This window comes from Dermochelys coriacea, chromosome 1 (assembly GCF_009764565.3).
Source record: "Dermochelys coriacea isolate rDerCor1 chromosome 1, rDerCor1.pri.v4, whole genome shotgun sequence".
Lineage (NCBI taxonomy): Eukaryota > Metazoa > Chordata > Testudines > Dermochelyidae > Dermochelys > Dermochelys coriacea.
In genome coordinates, this window is record NC_050068.2 from 304,195,414 (window position 1) to 304,212,040 (window position 16,627).

The 16,627-nt window shown below is 43.6% G+C and overlaps 1 protein-coding gene across 1 annotated transcript in view; it reads right to left on the reverse strand.

Annotated features, from left to right (window-relative positions):
- The window catches only part of PPP1R3A (protein phosphatase 1 regulatory subunit 3A), a 52,295-nt gene extending 40,223 nt beyond the window's left edge, over positions 1 to 12,072 (reverse strand). The window contains exon 1 of the mRNA XM_038401402.2: positions 10,727 to 12,072. Within this exon, the coding sequence (XP_038257330.1) occupies positions 10,727 to 11,520 (794 nt within the window). The 5' untranslated portion in view covers positions 11,521 to 12,072. The remainder of the gene's footprint in view (positions 1 to 10,726) is intronic.
- Positions 12,073 to 16,627: the final 4,555 nt, after the last annotated feature.

Below are 16,627 nucleotides of genomic sequence, written 5' to 3' on the forward strand. Positions count from 1 at the left end.
CTTGTTGAAATATAATACAAATTGTGCGTTACTGAAAGTGTTTCCACAGCTCATCAAATACTTGCTACTACTATGTATTACAGACATTTTTCTTAGTACAGGCTAATGGAACTAGTAGGAAATCAACTTCTATTTAAGAAAAATGGAGTTAAGATACTTCAACTATTGCTTATACAATGCTATATTTGTTAAACTGTCAGGATTCATGTGATTCAAATCATATGCATTTTCCAACTATTCTCTTTTCTAAATGCTGACCTTCAAATTATTAAATGCTAGAATGTAATTAGTTTGAGTCTAATATTCTTTTCCCCCCTCCATGACTTTGTATACTTATGGGACTTTGTAAGGCAAATGCACACTCTCAAACAGGCCAACAAATAAAAAGCAAATAGTGTGCATTATAAAAATTCCTTTGAATGAGTTTTTGAACTATTCAAAATTCCATTGAATATAAATGATTTTTGAGGCTTGCAAAAGCATCCTATTATATCAAGACATTTTTCTACATATTATACTGTCAATTCTGATACAGTTTTTGAAAGGTGTTATAAATCAGATATTAAAATTCATGTTGGATTGAATCTCAGCATGGAAGGACACAGAGGAAAGCAAAAAGTTTAGAATAGATCTGTTTAGCCATGTTTAAGTACAGAAGTTGGCGAGGGATGGGGGGGGGAATAGTATTGTGCCAGGATTTTCAAAAGCACTTGTGTGTTTCTGATAATCACACTTAGGTGCTTTTCAATTTTTATAAGTCAAGAAGTGCACTTTTCATTATGAAATTTGGTATGTGAGCCCATGTTGAGGGGTCCAGTTTCTTAAAAATAATGATGTTGTAGGGCCCATACCTGCCCTGACTCAGACAAATAGTCTGACTCGTGACAAGATGGGCCATAAAGTGTATCCTCATTTGACAAGATGGGCCACTGTTGTGTATCCTCAGTAACTTATTTCTGATAGTGCATGTTATCCTTTTCTTCTTATTCTCATAAGTAGTCCACACTGAAGTCACTACATTAGGCAAGCAGGGTTTGGCCCACAGCTGATAAACCTATCTGGTTAAAAATCCCTTTTTTAAAAAGTTCTTAAATTCTTATGTATCTGAAAGATGTATGATCAATCATGCATGTTTTAAGAAGAGATTTAAAGACTTTTAAAATTTGTCCCTAACATTAGGTGTCTAAGTCCATATGTAGGTACATAAGTAAGCGCCCTGATTTTTAAATATGTTGACCAGATGTTCTTATTGATTTGGCCTAAGTGTCTGTCTGATAGAAAAAACTCTAATCACATTAGATGAGATTCAACATTTAAAACTACCAGTTTGGATGACTGGGTAGCAATAACCCTTAGCTATGGATGTACTGCATGTACTGCAAGTAATAGTCCTTTTGGAGCCAGAGAGCCTGAATCTGATCTTTCACCAGTGAAAATTGTAATTCTCCTAAAGTCCATGAATTCACACTTATGTGACATTAGATTCAGGCCCACATAGTGTCTCAGGGACTATAGAGAATTTTTAAGATAGATTCTATAGATACTTTAAGAGTGCTTTTATTTACACTAAGGCCCCTTTACGCTGCTCTGGCAGTGTAAAGGGTATTTAAAGTGGGTGTCAGTGAAATTTGCTGATGGCATGTAAAGGGACCTTCATGTCACTGAGGCACCAGGACTTTTATTTATACTACTACAAAAACATACATCCCCTGTGGTTTCCTGTTGCATGGTATGGGAGTGAACAAATCCACGATGAAAGTCACATGGGGCATTTTGGAGGGGAAGGTGGCTAAATGGGATGCTACCCCTTTTCTTATTTTTCATTCTTCAGTCTGACGCCATGTCAGAAGTGTAAAGGAAAAGTTAGTATATGTGACTCCATTTTGGTTTGGGGCCCACCATTGTCTAAAAGCAAGCACATCATGCACCAGAAGGAGTGTTCCTTAGATACAGCATTCCTGTGAAAACCCTCCCCCTTGTTTCCAGCCTGTCTCAACTCCTGGTTTCTGTTCTTTGTCTGTTCCTAACTCCCTGCCTCCTGGCCTTGTGATGTGGGCCTCCCATCCTGATAAGAAAGGTTACTGATGCATTGCTTTAGGACCATGTTGTGTAGTTGAAGTACTAGTTTAGCACGGGGAATGTACCTAGCAGGGATAGGTGGTAGATAAGGAAAGGGTTTGTCTATTGGCTAAGGTTTCCAATGCACGAGGGCAACATGCTTTGCTAAATGGTATATAATCTTTGTATAACTTGCTTTTGAGATCCCCTTCTGACTAGCAGGGGGACACCACGTTCGAGCGTAATAAACTTAATATCTTTGGGAACTCTGTAGTTGTGGACTTTGTTTGTGTGCCTCAGCCTAGACTCCAACTGCGCATGACCTATCAGATATAATTTGCAACAGTTTTTGGCGATCCAGATGGGACTCTAGGCTCACCCTGACGAGTGAGACCACATTCCTCCTCTCGGACAGCTCCAGCCGGCACAGGGTGAGTTCACCTTTGAGAACTCCAAGGAGCAGGAGTGTGAGCCGTCACTTAGGCAATAAGGTGGCACATTTGGTGTCCTTTTTGGTAGCCCATTATGGGTTCTGGGCAGAGTGTAAGTAAGGGGACCCCTTTGGCTGAAATTCTCAAGTTTTGGAGGAATATTTCTGGTACCCATGGGTTAGGTAAAAAGAAAGTTGTAATCTTGTGCAAGGTTGAGTGGCCAGCAACAACTCAAACACCTCTCGAATGGCCACCAGATGGGTCCTTTGCTGGGGAAAAATTAACAGCACTTAGGAAAAGGCTTGAGGACAAAGCTCCAGCCCAGATGGATTATTGGTATATATGGGACAACTGAGCTTATGCACATGCAAAAGGACGTCCTCTTTTCTCCTCCTTTTCTTATTTATTTCAGTCTGTATTTACTGCATTCAGTCCTACATGGGGAAATGTTCAGGTAATCCTGGACACGCTTTTCACCCCTGACAAGAAATATTCCATTCTGGATGCCAATCGGCGCTGGGCAGGGGAGGATAATACCCGGACTCCTTGGCCCCTGACTGATCCCGATTGGAATCCCAATATGACCGACCAAATGGGCCTTTTAAAGGCTGGTAAAAATGGCCTTTTGGAGGCTATATATAACCCTGAGGCGGAGGAAAACCGTCCTATGATGGTTTCCTTTTATGTCGATCAAGCAACATCAGATATAAAAAAGTATTTCTCTAAACATGTTCCCGATTGGTTGGGAAAGCCCTTACATGAAGTAGTGCGCCTGGCCACTTTTGTGTTCAATAGTAGAGATGAGGAAAAGGCAAAAGAAAAACGTAAACAGAAGAAGGAAGAGGTTAGTATGCTGGTGGCAGCATTGCAGGTACCCTTTGGCAACCAGCCCTGGCAGGGTCGGGACGGTTCAGGAGGGAGGGGTCATGGGCGAGGAACGGGTCGGGGAGGAGCATGGAACGGGGGAAGGAACAGGAACTGCAACTACTGCAAACAACCGGGACATTGGAAAAGAGAGTGCCCCCTGCTTCCCCGAGGGGCTCCTTGGAAAAGTCAGGTAGAGACTAATTCTTCCTTTCCCCCTAACACTCCCCAGGACCTTGTTGACCCCCAGTGACTAGAGGTGGAGATTTTGGGAACCTTGGGAGAGTTGGAATGGGATTTGGGGTTACAGTCGCAAATTTATCTAAAAATTGGGCAACAGCTTGTGCCTTTTTTAGTAGATACCGGTGCCACCCTCTCCACTTTAACTTTTGTTCCAGGCTTTCTTTCCAATACCAAAGTTTGGGTGCAGGGTATAGAGTGCAATCTGTGCCCGGCTCCCCTATCCTACCCTGTCCCTGTTGAGCTTGGTTCTTTAAAGTTGTCACATAGATTTGTTGTAATGCCAGAGGGCCCCGTGAACCTTCTCGGGCGGGATGTGCTGAACAAACTGGGAGCACACATATATTGTGCCCTCGAGGGGCTCCACATGTCCATCCAGACTCGGCTGTTGCTTCTCTTATGGCATCGGTTACCCCTGTTCCTGATGTTCCCTCTGAATTGTCCAGTGTTCCACACAATTTGTGGAGCACGACTTCTACTGATGTAGGCCTTCTTAAATCAGCCATTCCAGTTAGTCTGGAAACAAGGGACGGACCACCTCCCTCCGTAAAATAATACCGCTTGCCGAGGGAGGCGGAAGAGGGCATTTCACTACTTATTGACAGCTATTTGACTCAGGGGGTTCTAGTCCCCTGCAGTTCACCCTGTAATACTCCCATTCTTCCTGTAAGGAAGTCTAAACCGGGACCAGACAGGCGTCCAGTCTATCGGTTTGTTCAGGATTTATGGGCTATAAATAGTTATGTTATAGCCCCCCATCCAGTTGTCCCTGATCTGAACACCATTCTAACACTGATTCCTCAGTCGGCCATTTGTTTTACTGTTGTAGATTTGTGTGCAGCATTTTTCAGTATCCCTTTGCACCCCAATTCTCAATATTTGCTTGTGTTCACCTGGAAGGGCCAGCAGCTAACGTGGACGCATCTTCCCCAAGGATTTTCAGGATCCCCCACTATTTTTTCCCGAATTCTCACCAAGGATTTAAAAGATATTATCTTGCCTAGTTCATCTGTCCTAGTTCAATATGTGGATGATTTGTTAATTGCTGCCCCTGATTATAATGCATGTTTAATTGACTCCGTTGTTTTGCTTACTGCCCTAGCCAATAAGGGTCATCCTGCATCTCCATCCAAATTGCAGCTGTGCAAAGATCAGGTAATTTATTTAGGCTTTGTGATTCGGCCTGGAGAGCGTTTGCTCTCTCCTGACAGGGTGCAGGCAATTTGGGATTGCCCGCGCCTGGTTACAAAAAAGCAGTTACGGGCTTTCCTGGGGGCTGCGGGGTTCTGTCGACCCTGGAGAGTGGCCTTTGGGGAACTGGTCAAATCCCTAGTCCAGGCCACCACAACATTGACCCCCAATCCTGTCTCCTGGACCCCGGAAATGGAAGCCGCTGTTGTGTCCACCAAGAAGTCTCTGATCTCTGTGCCCACCTTGGGATTCCCGGATTACGGTAAACTATTTTCTCTTTTCACTCACAAACACCAGGGGGTGGCCAGCGGTGTCCTTTTGCAATACCTGGGGGATCGCCCATGCCCCATAGCCTATTACTCAGTGCAGCTGGACCCTGTCATTTGGGGCTCTGTCTCCTGTGTACGATCCATTGCCACTGCCGCTGTCATGGTTGAACGGTCACGACCTACTGTTTTGGGGCACCCTCTAACTCTCTGGATCCCTCACGAGGTTGAGGTTCTCTTAAAACAACATTCTACACAGGCATTGTCTCCACAGCGGGCTCAAAAATATGAACTAATCCTGTTGGCTGCTGACAACGTTACTTTATGCCACTGCAACGTCCTCAATCCAGCCACGATGCTACCCCTCCCGGAGTAGGGTACCCCTCACCATGTATGTATGGATGTCGTCGCACAGGATGGTAAGCCTCGTCCGGATTTAGCTGACTCCCCTTTAACCAAGCCCGATTTATTCCTTTTCACCGATGGGTCGTCGTACTATTTAGATGGCCACCGGATCTCGGGCTATTCAGTTACCTCTCTGGCAGACGTTATTGAGGCTGCCCACCTACCACCTTCCTTCAGCACCTAGGGTGCAGAGTTATACACGCTTACCAGGGCTTGTTTGTTGTCTTCAGGAAGGACTATTACTATTTACACAGACTCTAAGTACACTTTTGGTGTTTGTCATGCTACGGGCCAGCTCTGGAAACATGAGGATTTTTAACCTCTTCAGGCATAAAAATCGCTAATGGCCCTCTAATTTCTGCCCTTTTGGATGCCATTCAGGCCCCTCACCAGGTGGCGGTGGTTAACTGTTATGCACATAGGCAGCCTAACACTTTTGTATCCCAGCGCAATGCATTAGCTGACTCAGCAGCGAAGGCTGCAGCTCTACAGCCCCTCCTGGTTTCGGCCTCACTCCCCTTGGATACGCACTTCCCGCCTGCTGATTGGACACTGTTGTATGCTGATGTATTCTTGCAGGAGCTTTGAGACTGGAAACGCTGGGAGGGATCTGAGGGCCCCGATAAGGTTTGGCGAATCGGGGTCAAACCTATTCTCCCCCGCCGTTATCTACTCCCAGCTTATTATTTTCATTCTTTGGATCACGCTGGTATCCAGGGCACGGTGGCTGCTATACTAAAATCTTGGGCGGCACCCTATGTTTATCCAGCGGTGAAATGGGCTCTTGGCTCCTATCCGACTTGCCTGGCCTTCTCTGCTAAGACTTGGCTCGATGCCAACTCGAAGGGGGGGAGACCCTGGGCAAACTTCCCGTTTCAGCGCTTGCAGATGGACTATGCAGAAATGCCTAAAAGCTCAGAGTTTCACCACCTCCTTGTATAGTGGATCAACTTTCCGGATGGCCTGAAGCAATACCAACCCGAAAGGCAGACGCAAGATCTGTGGTAAAGTTTTTAATGAAAAACATTGTACCCAGGTTTGGTGTCCCTGAAGTCATCGATTCAGATCGAGGCTCACACTTTATTGCAAAGATTTTGGAGGAATTGTACCGGTGCTTGGGGATTATCTGACAATTACATACTCTGTACCACCCCCAGTCTTCAAGTGGAACGCAGGAACCGAACAATAAAGACAATGGTAGTGAAGTCCTGTAAGGAAACCAGACTTAAGTGGCGAGATGCCTTGCCTATAGTCTTATGGCACATAAGACGAACCCCACGCATGCCCCTAGGCCTGTCCCCGTTTGAGGTGTTGTTTGGGAGACCAGCTTTAGTCCCGGGAATTTATGTTCCTGCACATGCTAGCCTCTTGGATGGAGATGAAACTTTGGCCAGATATGTTGCCAGATTGCAAAAGGAGCTGACTGACAACAAGTCTGAAGCTCAGTTGTTTCAAACCGCACCCTTAGGGTTACAGGTTCATTCTTTTAACCCAGGGGACTGGATAATGGTAAAAAAGATCCCCCGCACCGGCCCCCTGGAATCCCGGTGGGAAGGGCCATACCAGGTTCTGTATGTACTTATTCTGCTTTAAAAGTTGCAGGTAAAGGTTCCTGGATCCATCATAGCTATGTTAAGTTGGCGCTGGGACCCCCACCTGACCCTGAGAAACCATCGGACGAGCCACTTCACGAATGAACGCCACTTCCAACCCATGGACTGAGCTTTCCAGCTATTGGGACCTTTACAGCCCACCAGGACATCTTGTGTTCCTGTTTATTGGACTTACATTGGTGTTGTTGTTTTTTATATGGTACAGAGGAGGATGCCGACATTGGTATGGTTTGCCTGGGGGGTCCTCTCCCTATTCCAAAGTCCAGTACAAGGATGGGAGGGCAATAGCTTCTTGAATTTAACCCGTGCTATAAAACAGGGTGTGAATCGAATGCAGTGTTGGATTTATATTCATACCCCCACATATTTGGGTCCAGGGGGTCCCATTGGTAGGGGTACCTATCCCTCTTAATCGAACACTCCAAGCTAAGCTATGGGCAAACACTACATTTAACTGGAATGTTACAATCCAAAGATGGTCTATTGATATGGTGGCCCAGGGTAATTATTTTTTATGTGTGTCATGACGTAAGGGCATGGAAAATACAGTTTTTGTGGGGAATTTTGTGGGGTGCAAGGACACCACCCAGATCAGCTGTGGTGCGGCAGGCCCCTCCACCTACTCCGGGGCCCCATGGCCAGTCCCTGAGAGGTCTGGCTGGTATTGGTTATGCAATCACACAGCCTATAAGGTTCTCCCAGCAGGATGGTGTGGTATATGTACCTTAGGGGCTATAGTACCCGCCGTGACAGTACACCAGACCATGACCCAGGGAGAGATCTGCAATCTAGTATGGAGAAACCGACAAAGTATTCTTTTAAACCCTCTTTCACAACGGCCCACAGGCTTTCACTCCTTTGTGCATTGGTTTCTGCCATGGTTAGGAGTAAGTGAGCTAGAAAAAGCTATAGTTAACATTTCAGCTGCTTTGGAATTAATGGCAAATGCTACTGCAGACGTCTTATCTGCCCTTCAAATTGAAATAACTCAGTTATTCCAAACTACATTGCAAATCCGCCTAGCAGTGGACTATCTCCTTGCAAACCAGGGTGGGATTTGTGCTCTGGTTAACTCAAGCTGTTGTGTATTTGTAAATCAGCACTACAGGGTGGAAACTGACATCCACCTCCTAGCTAATCCTGCCTAGGAATAGGCAGCCCTATTCCACCATGTCAGCCTCGACAATGCAGTGCTGGATTCCAGGAGGTCTGGAACTGGCTCATCTCATGGCTACCGGATGTGGGTGCTTGGGGACGGCATATTTTTATTTAATTCTTTTGGCTGTTATTGCTTTTGTGTTATTTTTTGTACCCCTACAATATTGTAGTATATGCTGTCAGCAACTGCTAACCCTGCATAACAGTTACTCAGCCCCGATATAGCTTACTAACGTACAAAAGAAAAGGGGGGACTGTTAAGGAAAAGTTAGTATATGTGACTCCATTTTGGTTTGGGACCCACCATTGTCTAAAAGCAAGCACATCATGCACCAGGAGGAGTGTTCCTTAGATACTGCATTCCTATGAAAACCCTCCCCCTTGTTTCCAGCCTGTCTCGACTCCCGGTTTCTGTTCTTTGTCTGTTCCTAACTCCCTGCCTCCTGGCCTTATGATGTGGGCCTCCCATCTTGATAAGAGAGGTTACCGATGCATTGCTTTAGGACCATGTTGTGTAGTTGAAGTACTAGTTTAGCATGGGGAATGTACCTAGCAGGGATAGGTGGTAGATAAGGAAAGGGTTTGCCTATTGGCTAAGGTTTCCAATGCACAAGGGCAACATGCTTTGCTAAAAGGTATATAATCTTTGTATAACTTGCATTTGAGGTCCCCTTCTGACTAGCAGGGGGACACCACGTTCGAGCGTAATAAACTTAATATCTTTGGGAACTCTGTAGTTGTGGACTTTGTTTGTGTGCCTCAGCCTAGACTCCAACTGCACGTGACCTATCAGGTATAATTCACAACAGAAGTTAGCATATACAGGGATGGCAGGGAAATCCATAGAGTGGCATGCTTCTTTCCCACATCCTGATTCTAGACAAGCCATAGGAGAACTCAGAGAATTAATGCCTGCAGCACTATTAAGTCCCATTGCATAGTCTTCCATTCAGTTATTGAGAACTGGAAATGGTAGATGCTGATCACAACAGTTGGGTAAAAGAGATAGAAGAGGTATTGCTCTTCATGTCTTGCAGCAATCTGCAGGGTTAGGGCCCTCATCTGACTTCTTTCTCCCTGCACCTCCAGCCTCTGTTGCAGTTGGAGTACGGGTATCCTGCCCTTCACTTTTGCTCAGACGGGGAAGTATAGGCCAAATGCATTTAAAACCACAAATGTAAAATAGCATTGTCCGACTGAGAAGTTACATAGAAAATTAAGGGTGAAAATTCATCATGAATTCACCTGTTGTGCCTTGATATTGCAGAGAGAGCTGTAGACAAAACATGGTCCTGATCCTGCTGTCCTCGGTCAGGTAGCATTCACATGGATTTCCACTGGGATGATACCTGAGCAAAACTGCAGGATTGGGCTCCATGAGTGTGATCATGAAATGGGAGTTTTGCCATTTTGCAGGGCCCATATATGTGCTGCTTTATTTATAACAGGTTGAGTTAAATAGAAAATAGGAATCCAGAAGTTCAGATTATTCCTGAATTTACTTGAGTTTGTGGGTTTAAGTCATAATTTAACCATTAACTGTTTGCTTTCTAGTTACTATAGTACATATCTGCATGTAATTACTGCAGACATTGTTCTAAAATAAACCTACAGATTTGCATGATAAGCCTTATTTTAATGTGCCTGTGTTTGTCTGTTTTTTTGTATGTCACTGTTAATCTCCTTTGTATTCTCGCCTGTTTAGGATTTTTTTCAGTGCCCACAGAAACATCCATCACTGCTGGGAAGCAGATCTCACTACAGGCCATCTGTGGCATAGCCAAGCCAATGACAGAGACGATTGTTCCAGCGGTTCTGAGTGAAACAAGTCCCGTCCCTGAGTTATTTGCTTCCTGACCCACCATTACTGGTTTTTGTTTTTAGTAATGACATTTAGAAAACTCCCATATGAATTCACAGTACACACCTATTGTAACATATATCATTAAAAATCTGGGGGTATTTTTTGCTTTAAAAAGTTTTGATATGTCAAAGAACTGAATTTAAAACTTTTGGTACTATAAGCACACCTCAGTGTGCAGCCAAATTCCCACAGATGTTAATTGGAGTTATGTGCTGTAGAGATTAAAATCAGTATTTACCCCTTAATTTTTATTACTTGATATAGCTGCGAACCCACATTGACCTCACCAACCAACAGGAAACATGGCATATTTAGTAATAATAACATTTGACCTCACAGCTTAACACAATTGTATTAAATAAGTATGTGCTTTACTGAAAACAGTTCTTGAGCAGAATGGTTTTACTAATCCTGGACAACAAGTGGAAGCAAAGCTTAATTACAATGATTGTAGTTAAAAAGTCAGCATTAACCAGCAGATACCACAAAGTTACCAATTATTTTCTTTTCTCAAATATGGAAAAACTGGTGTCAGATACAACTGTGTGATTATTGTTGACAAAATGCTGACTTTTAAATAGTGACTGTTGTATTTGAGGACTTTGAAAACTAGTGAACAGTAAGAAGTCACCTCACCTGCTTGGCGTTGTCTTTAAGCAACCTTTGATGTATTTGTCAGTAGCCTCTTCATGAGATACATCATCCACCTCCTGCACAGTTTCTTTCTTATGACAGAGTAGTATGTAATTTTTGTCATCGTTGTTTGCCCAGAATGTACCAACAGATGTCTCGTAACGTATACAGAACTCAACTTTAGCTCCATTTCTCTGATAAGGAGGAACCAGTGAAATCTTAAAGAAGAACTGGTCAGTTTCACCGTCACAAGAATTAGGCACATAGTCTGCTAAGATGTCATAGTAAGTTAGCCAGTCATCTAGTGACATTCTCACATATATCAACTTTTCAAAAGATACATTTAGAACTCGAATAATGCCCTTCATACATGTTATCCCAGGTAGGAACTCAATTGACTCTAGCAGTACTTTCTGTACACGCACTTGTTGCAAAAGGTCTTCTTGTGAGGCAGGTAATATAAACAGTGGAGAGAGAAAATATTCCTCCACAGTTAAAACTTTAACTTCTAAGTCATCGTTTTGTGATGTGGCTGGAACTTCCCAAGTATCAAACTCTTTAACAGACACAAGATCAAAGCCGAATGCATCAGCAAACGAAACTTTTCTTGCAATGGTAGATGGGGTTTCTGGTTCCAAGTCTTCTGAAGAAGCAGAATTCCGCCTTCGGGGAAGGGGGGAGAAACGAGGCTTAAGGGTATCTTTAATATCTTCATCTTCTGAAAGGGAATCATTTAAAGCAGAAACTTCTAATAAGTTATCCCTCCTAATCTGACTGGGTTCTTCAAAAGACTCCATTGGGCTCTCTGATATAAACTGAAAGAGAACTCTGAACTAGTGGCAGCTGATATTTGAGACACTATGATTTAAAACAAGGATTAATGTTACAGTTGACATTGAAAGAAAAGGGAGTCAGGTCTATTAATACGTGCAGTGGTGTGTAAACTATGTTGGACTCTTCTCCAAAGGCCTTAAATCTGATAGCATTAGTGTTACAATTTCAGACATAAGTTTTAAATAATGCATTGACTTTTTTTTTTTTTAGGAAGCATCTACAGGCAAAGCACCAAGGTAACATTTAAAAATCTGACTTCTTTGCATTGTCAAAATGTGAAAATATAGATATTTTTATACAATCAATTTATATTCTAAAGCAAATGTATAACAGCACAAATGTAAAGCCATAAATCTCCCATTGGGATGTATGTTCTGTCAACACAATGTTTCTTTCCTGTGCATAATTTCTACTTTACTTCTCAAGGACATTATTTACATTGTGCCCAAATAAAAAAATGCAAGGAACACAGAGAACCAAATTGTGTCCTGATTTTATACTATGCAAATTCACAGGGCCAGATTCTGGAGCTATGCTCATTTACACCAGGATCCTGTCATCAGAAACATTTGCCAATTTTAATACAGCCATAATAATATACATTCAAATGAACCCAGAATGCAATTAAAAGGTTTAGTGACTAAACTGGAGATCAAGTTGTGAGGAATCACTGTAGTTATGTCTGTTTATTAACTACTGGTTATGCTATAAGATCTTTTAGGGGTAAATTGTAGCTAGCCTGTATTTAGCTGCATGAATACGGAAACAAGGACCCCTGCCTCCTTAAGCAGCCACCCAGAATCACAGCCCCCATGCAGGCCAGCCGGGAAGGAAGTGTGCTTCACCCCCTTAAAGGGGTATTGCTCCCTCCACCTTTTCTGCAGAATGCCTCCCAGTGCTCCCACTGGAGTTAAATGTCTCTGCATCACCCTCAGCATGGGATTGTGGCTAAACGCCAGAAATAAGCCATCAATCAGTCAGCATTTGGATATCACTTTCAAGGCACTCTGTACATAGAAACGTACAATGTTACACTGATCAGGAGGCAAAGGCCATTATTTGGCAACACCACTATTTCCCTATCCATGTCTACTAACTGTCTTCCCCTACTGCCCCAATGTCACTCTCTTTCCCATGAGCCCCCTTTTCTGACGATACTGCCTCCCACACTGTGAGTGCATCTCCATTCCTGTTTTCTATTTCTCCGCTATTCTCACCTCTGCCATTGTCTCATCCATTGCTGTTATGCCTCCCTACTCCCCTGTTTCACTGTGTCTCTATTGATATTTCCTCTTGTGACAGGGCACATATAAGCAGTGCTTCCCTTTATTTAAAAAAAAAAAGTAAAGTATTTTACCATAAATGCCACTGTATCACTACTAGTAGAAAGAAAAGGAGTACTTGTGGCACCTTAGAGACTAACAAATTTATTAGAGCATAAGCTTTCGTGAGCTACAGCTCACTTCATCGGATGCATTTGGTGGAAAAAACAGAGGAGAGATTTATATACACACACACAGAGAACATGAAACAATGGGTTTATCATACACACTGTAAGGAGAGTGATCACTTAAGATAAGCCATCACCAGCAGCAGGGGGGGGAAAGGAGGAAAACCTTTCATGGTGACAAGCAAGGTAGGCTAATTCCAGCAGTTAACAAGAATATCAGAGGAACAGTGGGGGGTGAGGTGGGAGGGAGAAATACCATGGGGAAATAGTTTTACTTTGTGTAATGACTCATCCATTCCCAGTCTCTATTCAAGCCTAAGTTAATTGTATCCAGTTTGCAAATTAATTCCAATTCAGCAGTCTCTCGTTGGAGTCTGTTTTTGAAGCTTTTTTGTTGAAGTATAGCCACTCTTAGGTCTGTGATCGAGTGACCAGAGAGATTGAAGTGTTCTCCAACTGGTTTTTGAACGTTATAATTCTTGACGTCTGATTTGTGTCCATTCATTCTTTTACGTAGAGACTGTCCAGTTTGGCCAATGTACATGGCAGAGGGGCATTGCTGGCACATGATGGCATATATCACATTGGTAGATGCGCAGGTGAACGAGCCTCTGATAGTGTGGCTGATGTGATTAGGCCCTATGATGGTATCCCCTGAATAGATATGTGGACAGAGTTGGCAACGGGCTTTGTTGCAAGGATAGGTTCCTGGGTTAGTGGCTCTGTTGTGTGGTGTGTGGTTGCTGGTGAGTATTTGCTTCAGATTGGGGGGCTGTCTGTAAGCAAGGACTGGTCTGTCTCCCAAAATCTGTGAGAGTGATGGGTCGTCCTTCAGGATAGGTTGTAGATCCTTGATGATGCGTTGGAGAGGTTTTAGTTGGGGGCTGAAGGTGATGGCTAGTGGCGTTCTGTTATTTTCTTTGTTGGGCCTGTCCTGTAGTAGGTGACTTCTGGGTACTCTTCTGGCTCCGTCAATCTGTTTCTTCACTTCAGCAGGTGGGTATTGTAGTTGTAGGTAGAGTATCACTACTGTAAACTGCAGAATTTCGGGCTATTGCTGTAGAATACTTTTTAATAAGGGGGCTAACATGCTTTGCAACAAGGAAGGAGATGCCGCTTAGAGAGCCTCTGCACACAGACAGGGGATCTGTGCAGCATAGGACTGCAGAAAATTGGTGACCGCATGCTGAAGATAGAGAGGAGGGAGATCTCTGTTGGGAGTCTTTTGGGGTCCCAAAGGAGCAGCCACCATCTTCTCTCCCTAGGTAAATTCTCACATGACAGCAGTTTCTCTTCTGCCCTTGCTTATGAGGAGCAAAAGCGGTGCATAGCTGCAGCAACCTATACCCTGGCAGCTACATGCCCTTGACCATTTTGACTATGTGCAATTTGGGTCATGTGAGGCCTGTGGTAAATTGTGGCTGTCTTACACCCTCTTCGCCTAGATAACCTAAGAAAATATTCCAATAGCAATGATATAAACCACTGGAGCTTACTTACAGCAGTGCTACTGTAATGATTTGGTCCTTTTCTGTTGCATACTGCAATTTTCCCCTTTTATTTGTTATGAAAGCCTTTTTGAAAGGTTTCAGAGACTCAGTAGCTTGGAGACAGGGATTAACTCCTGGATGAACTCTCTGGAAGGCCACACAGGTGGGAAGGGCTAGGCTAGGAAGGCAGTGAGGAAGGCAATCGGGAGTTAAGGGTTTATCTTGTGCCAGGCAGTCCTTTTAAAATTGGTTCACTTTTAGACAAAAAGGGAAGGACAGAGGTGAGTAAGCAGAAGGTTACCAAAAGCTGCAATGGCAGAAACTCTTGCTGAGTAGAGATGGGCTTGTGGGAGGGGGAGTTAAGCCTATTAATTCAGAAAAAATGCTCTGTCTGGGCCTGCTCCAACACCCAAGGAGTAAATGGGAATCTTTACATTGACTTCAGTGGGCACTGGATCAGGCCCACTGTTGGGCTGTCTTGGCCAATTCTGCCAGCGTAAAGAGTGTTACATCACATGACTAGTAACTGTGCATTACAAAAAAGAAAAGGAGTACTTGTGGCACCTTAGAGACTAACAAAAAAGAAAAGGAGTACAAATTTGTTAGTCTCTAAGGTGCCACAAGTACTCCTTTTCTTTTTTGCGCTTACAGACTAACATGGCTGCTACTCTGAAACCTGTGCATTACAAGGAGCTTTAAGTAGAAAGTGTTATCCTCATGTCTGGATTTCTGTGCTCTTGTCTGCATAGGTCAGACTTTTATTTGCAATTACTGTTTGTTCTCTTCAGTTCCTTCTGGAAAACAGAAATAGACAGTGGAGGGCAAAACTTTTCCAAACCCAAATAACATCACTTATGTCACAGGGTTTTAACTGAACAGGATTAGTCTATGGTTCTGAAATGCTACCCTGCCGCTTGTGGAATCCATCCCCTAGTTGTTTCTAAACAATCCCAGCTTGATTTAGACTTTTAGTCTTGATTTAAAGAGAGACAGCCACTTCTGAACTGAGGAGCAGTTTATTTCCCCTCTGGCTTGCACTGAAGGTATTTTCAACCCATTTTCCTGGCACAACTTGCCTGGGTCTCCTTCTCTAGGGCTCCAGCTTCCCTTTTTATAATCTACCTTTGCATATTATTAAATTCAAATGCTGAATTAAGATTTAACCAGTTTCTGTATATTCTTAAATGCCATTAAGCAATATTCTAACCACTAAAAGCAATTGGGCCAGGAACAGGATCACTGTAAAAATTAACAAGTCCCAGCAAAGCTTTCACAGCAGTACAGGGACCAGCTTCTCCAGCACAACAAATTGTGCAGTGAGCATTCCAGGAGGGGCTTCATGGAAGCATCTTCGTTAAAGCCACAAGAGAAGACTTCAGGCCAACTGACAATGAGCAGCAGGAACCCTGGTCAAACAGTATGTTCCCCAGCTCACTAGAAAAATTGCATCCAGTTCAATTCAGAGTGTGAAGCCAAAATAATAGGTGGAGTAGGGTGAGACTATAGAAATGAATGCATTTGGTGGAAAAAACAGAGGGGAGATTTATATACACACACAGAGAACATGAAACAATGGGTTTATCATACACACTGTAAGGAGAGTGATCACTTAAGATGAGCCATCACCAGCAGCGGGGGGGGGGGGGGGAAGAGAGAAGGAGGAAAACCTTTCATGGTGACAAGCAAGGTAGGCTAATTCCAGCACTTAACAAGAATATCTGAGGAACAGTGGGGGGTGGGGTGGGGTTGGGGGGAGAAATAACATGGGGAAATAGTTTTACTTTGTGTAATGACTCATCCATTCCCAGTCTCTATTCAAGCCTAAGTTAATTGTATCCAGTTTGCAAATTAATTCCAATTCAGCAGTCTCTCGTTGGAGTCTGTTTCTGAAGCTTTTTTGTTGAAGGATAGCCACTCTTAGGTCTGTAATCGAGTGACCAGAGAGATTGAAGTGTTCTCCAACTGGTTTTTGAACGTTATAATTCTTGACGTCTGATTTGTGTCCATTCATTCTTTTACGTAGAGACTGTCCAGTTTGGCCAATGTACATGGCAGAGGGGCATTGCTGGCACATGATGGCATATATCACATTGGTAGATGCACAGGTGAACGAGCCTCTGATAGTGTGGC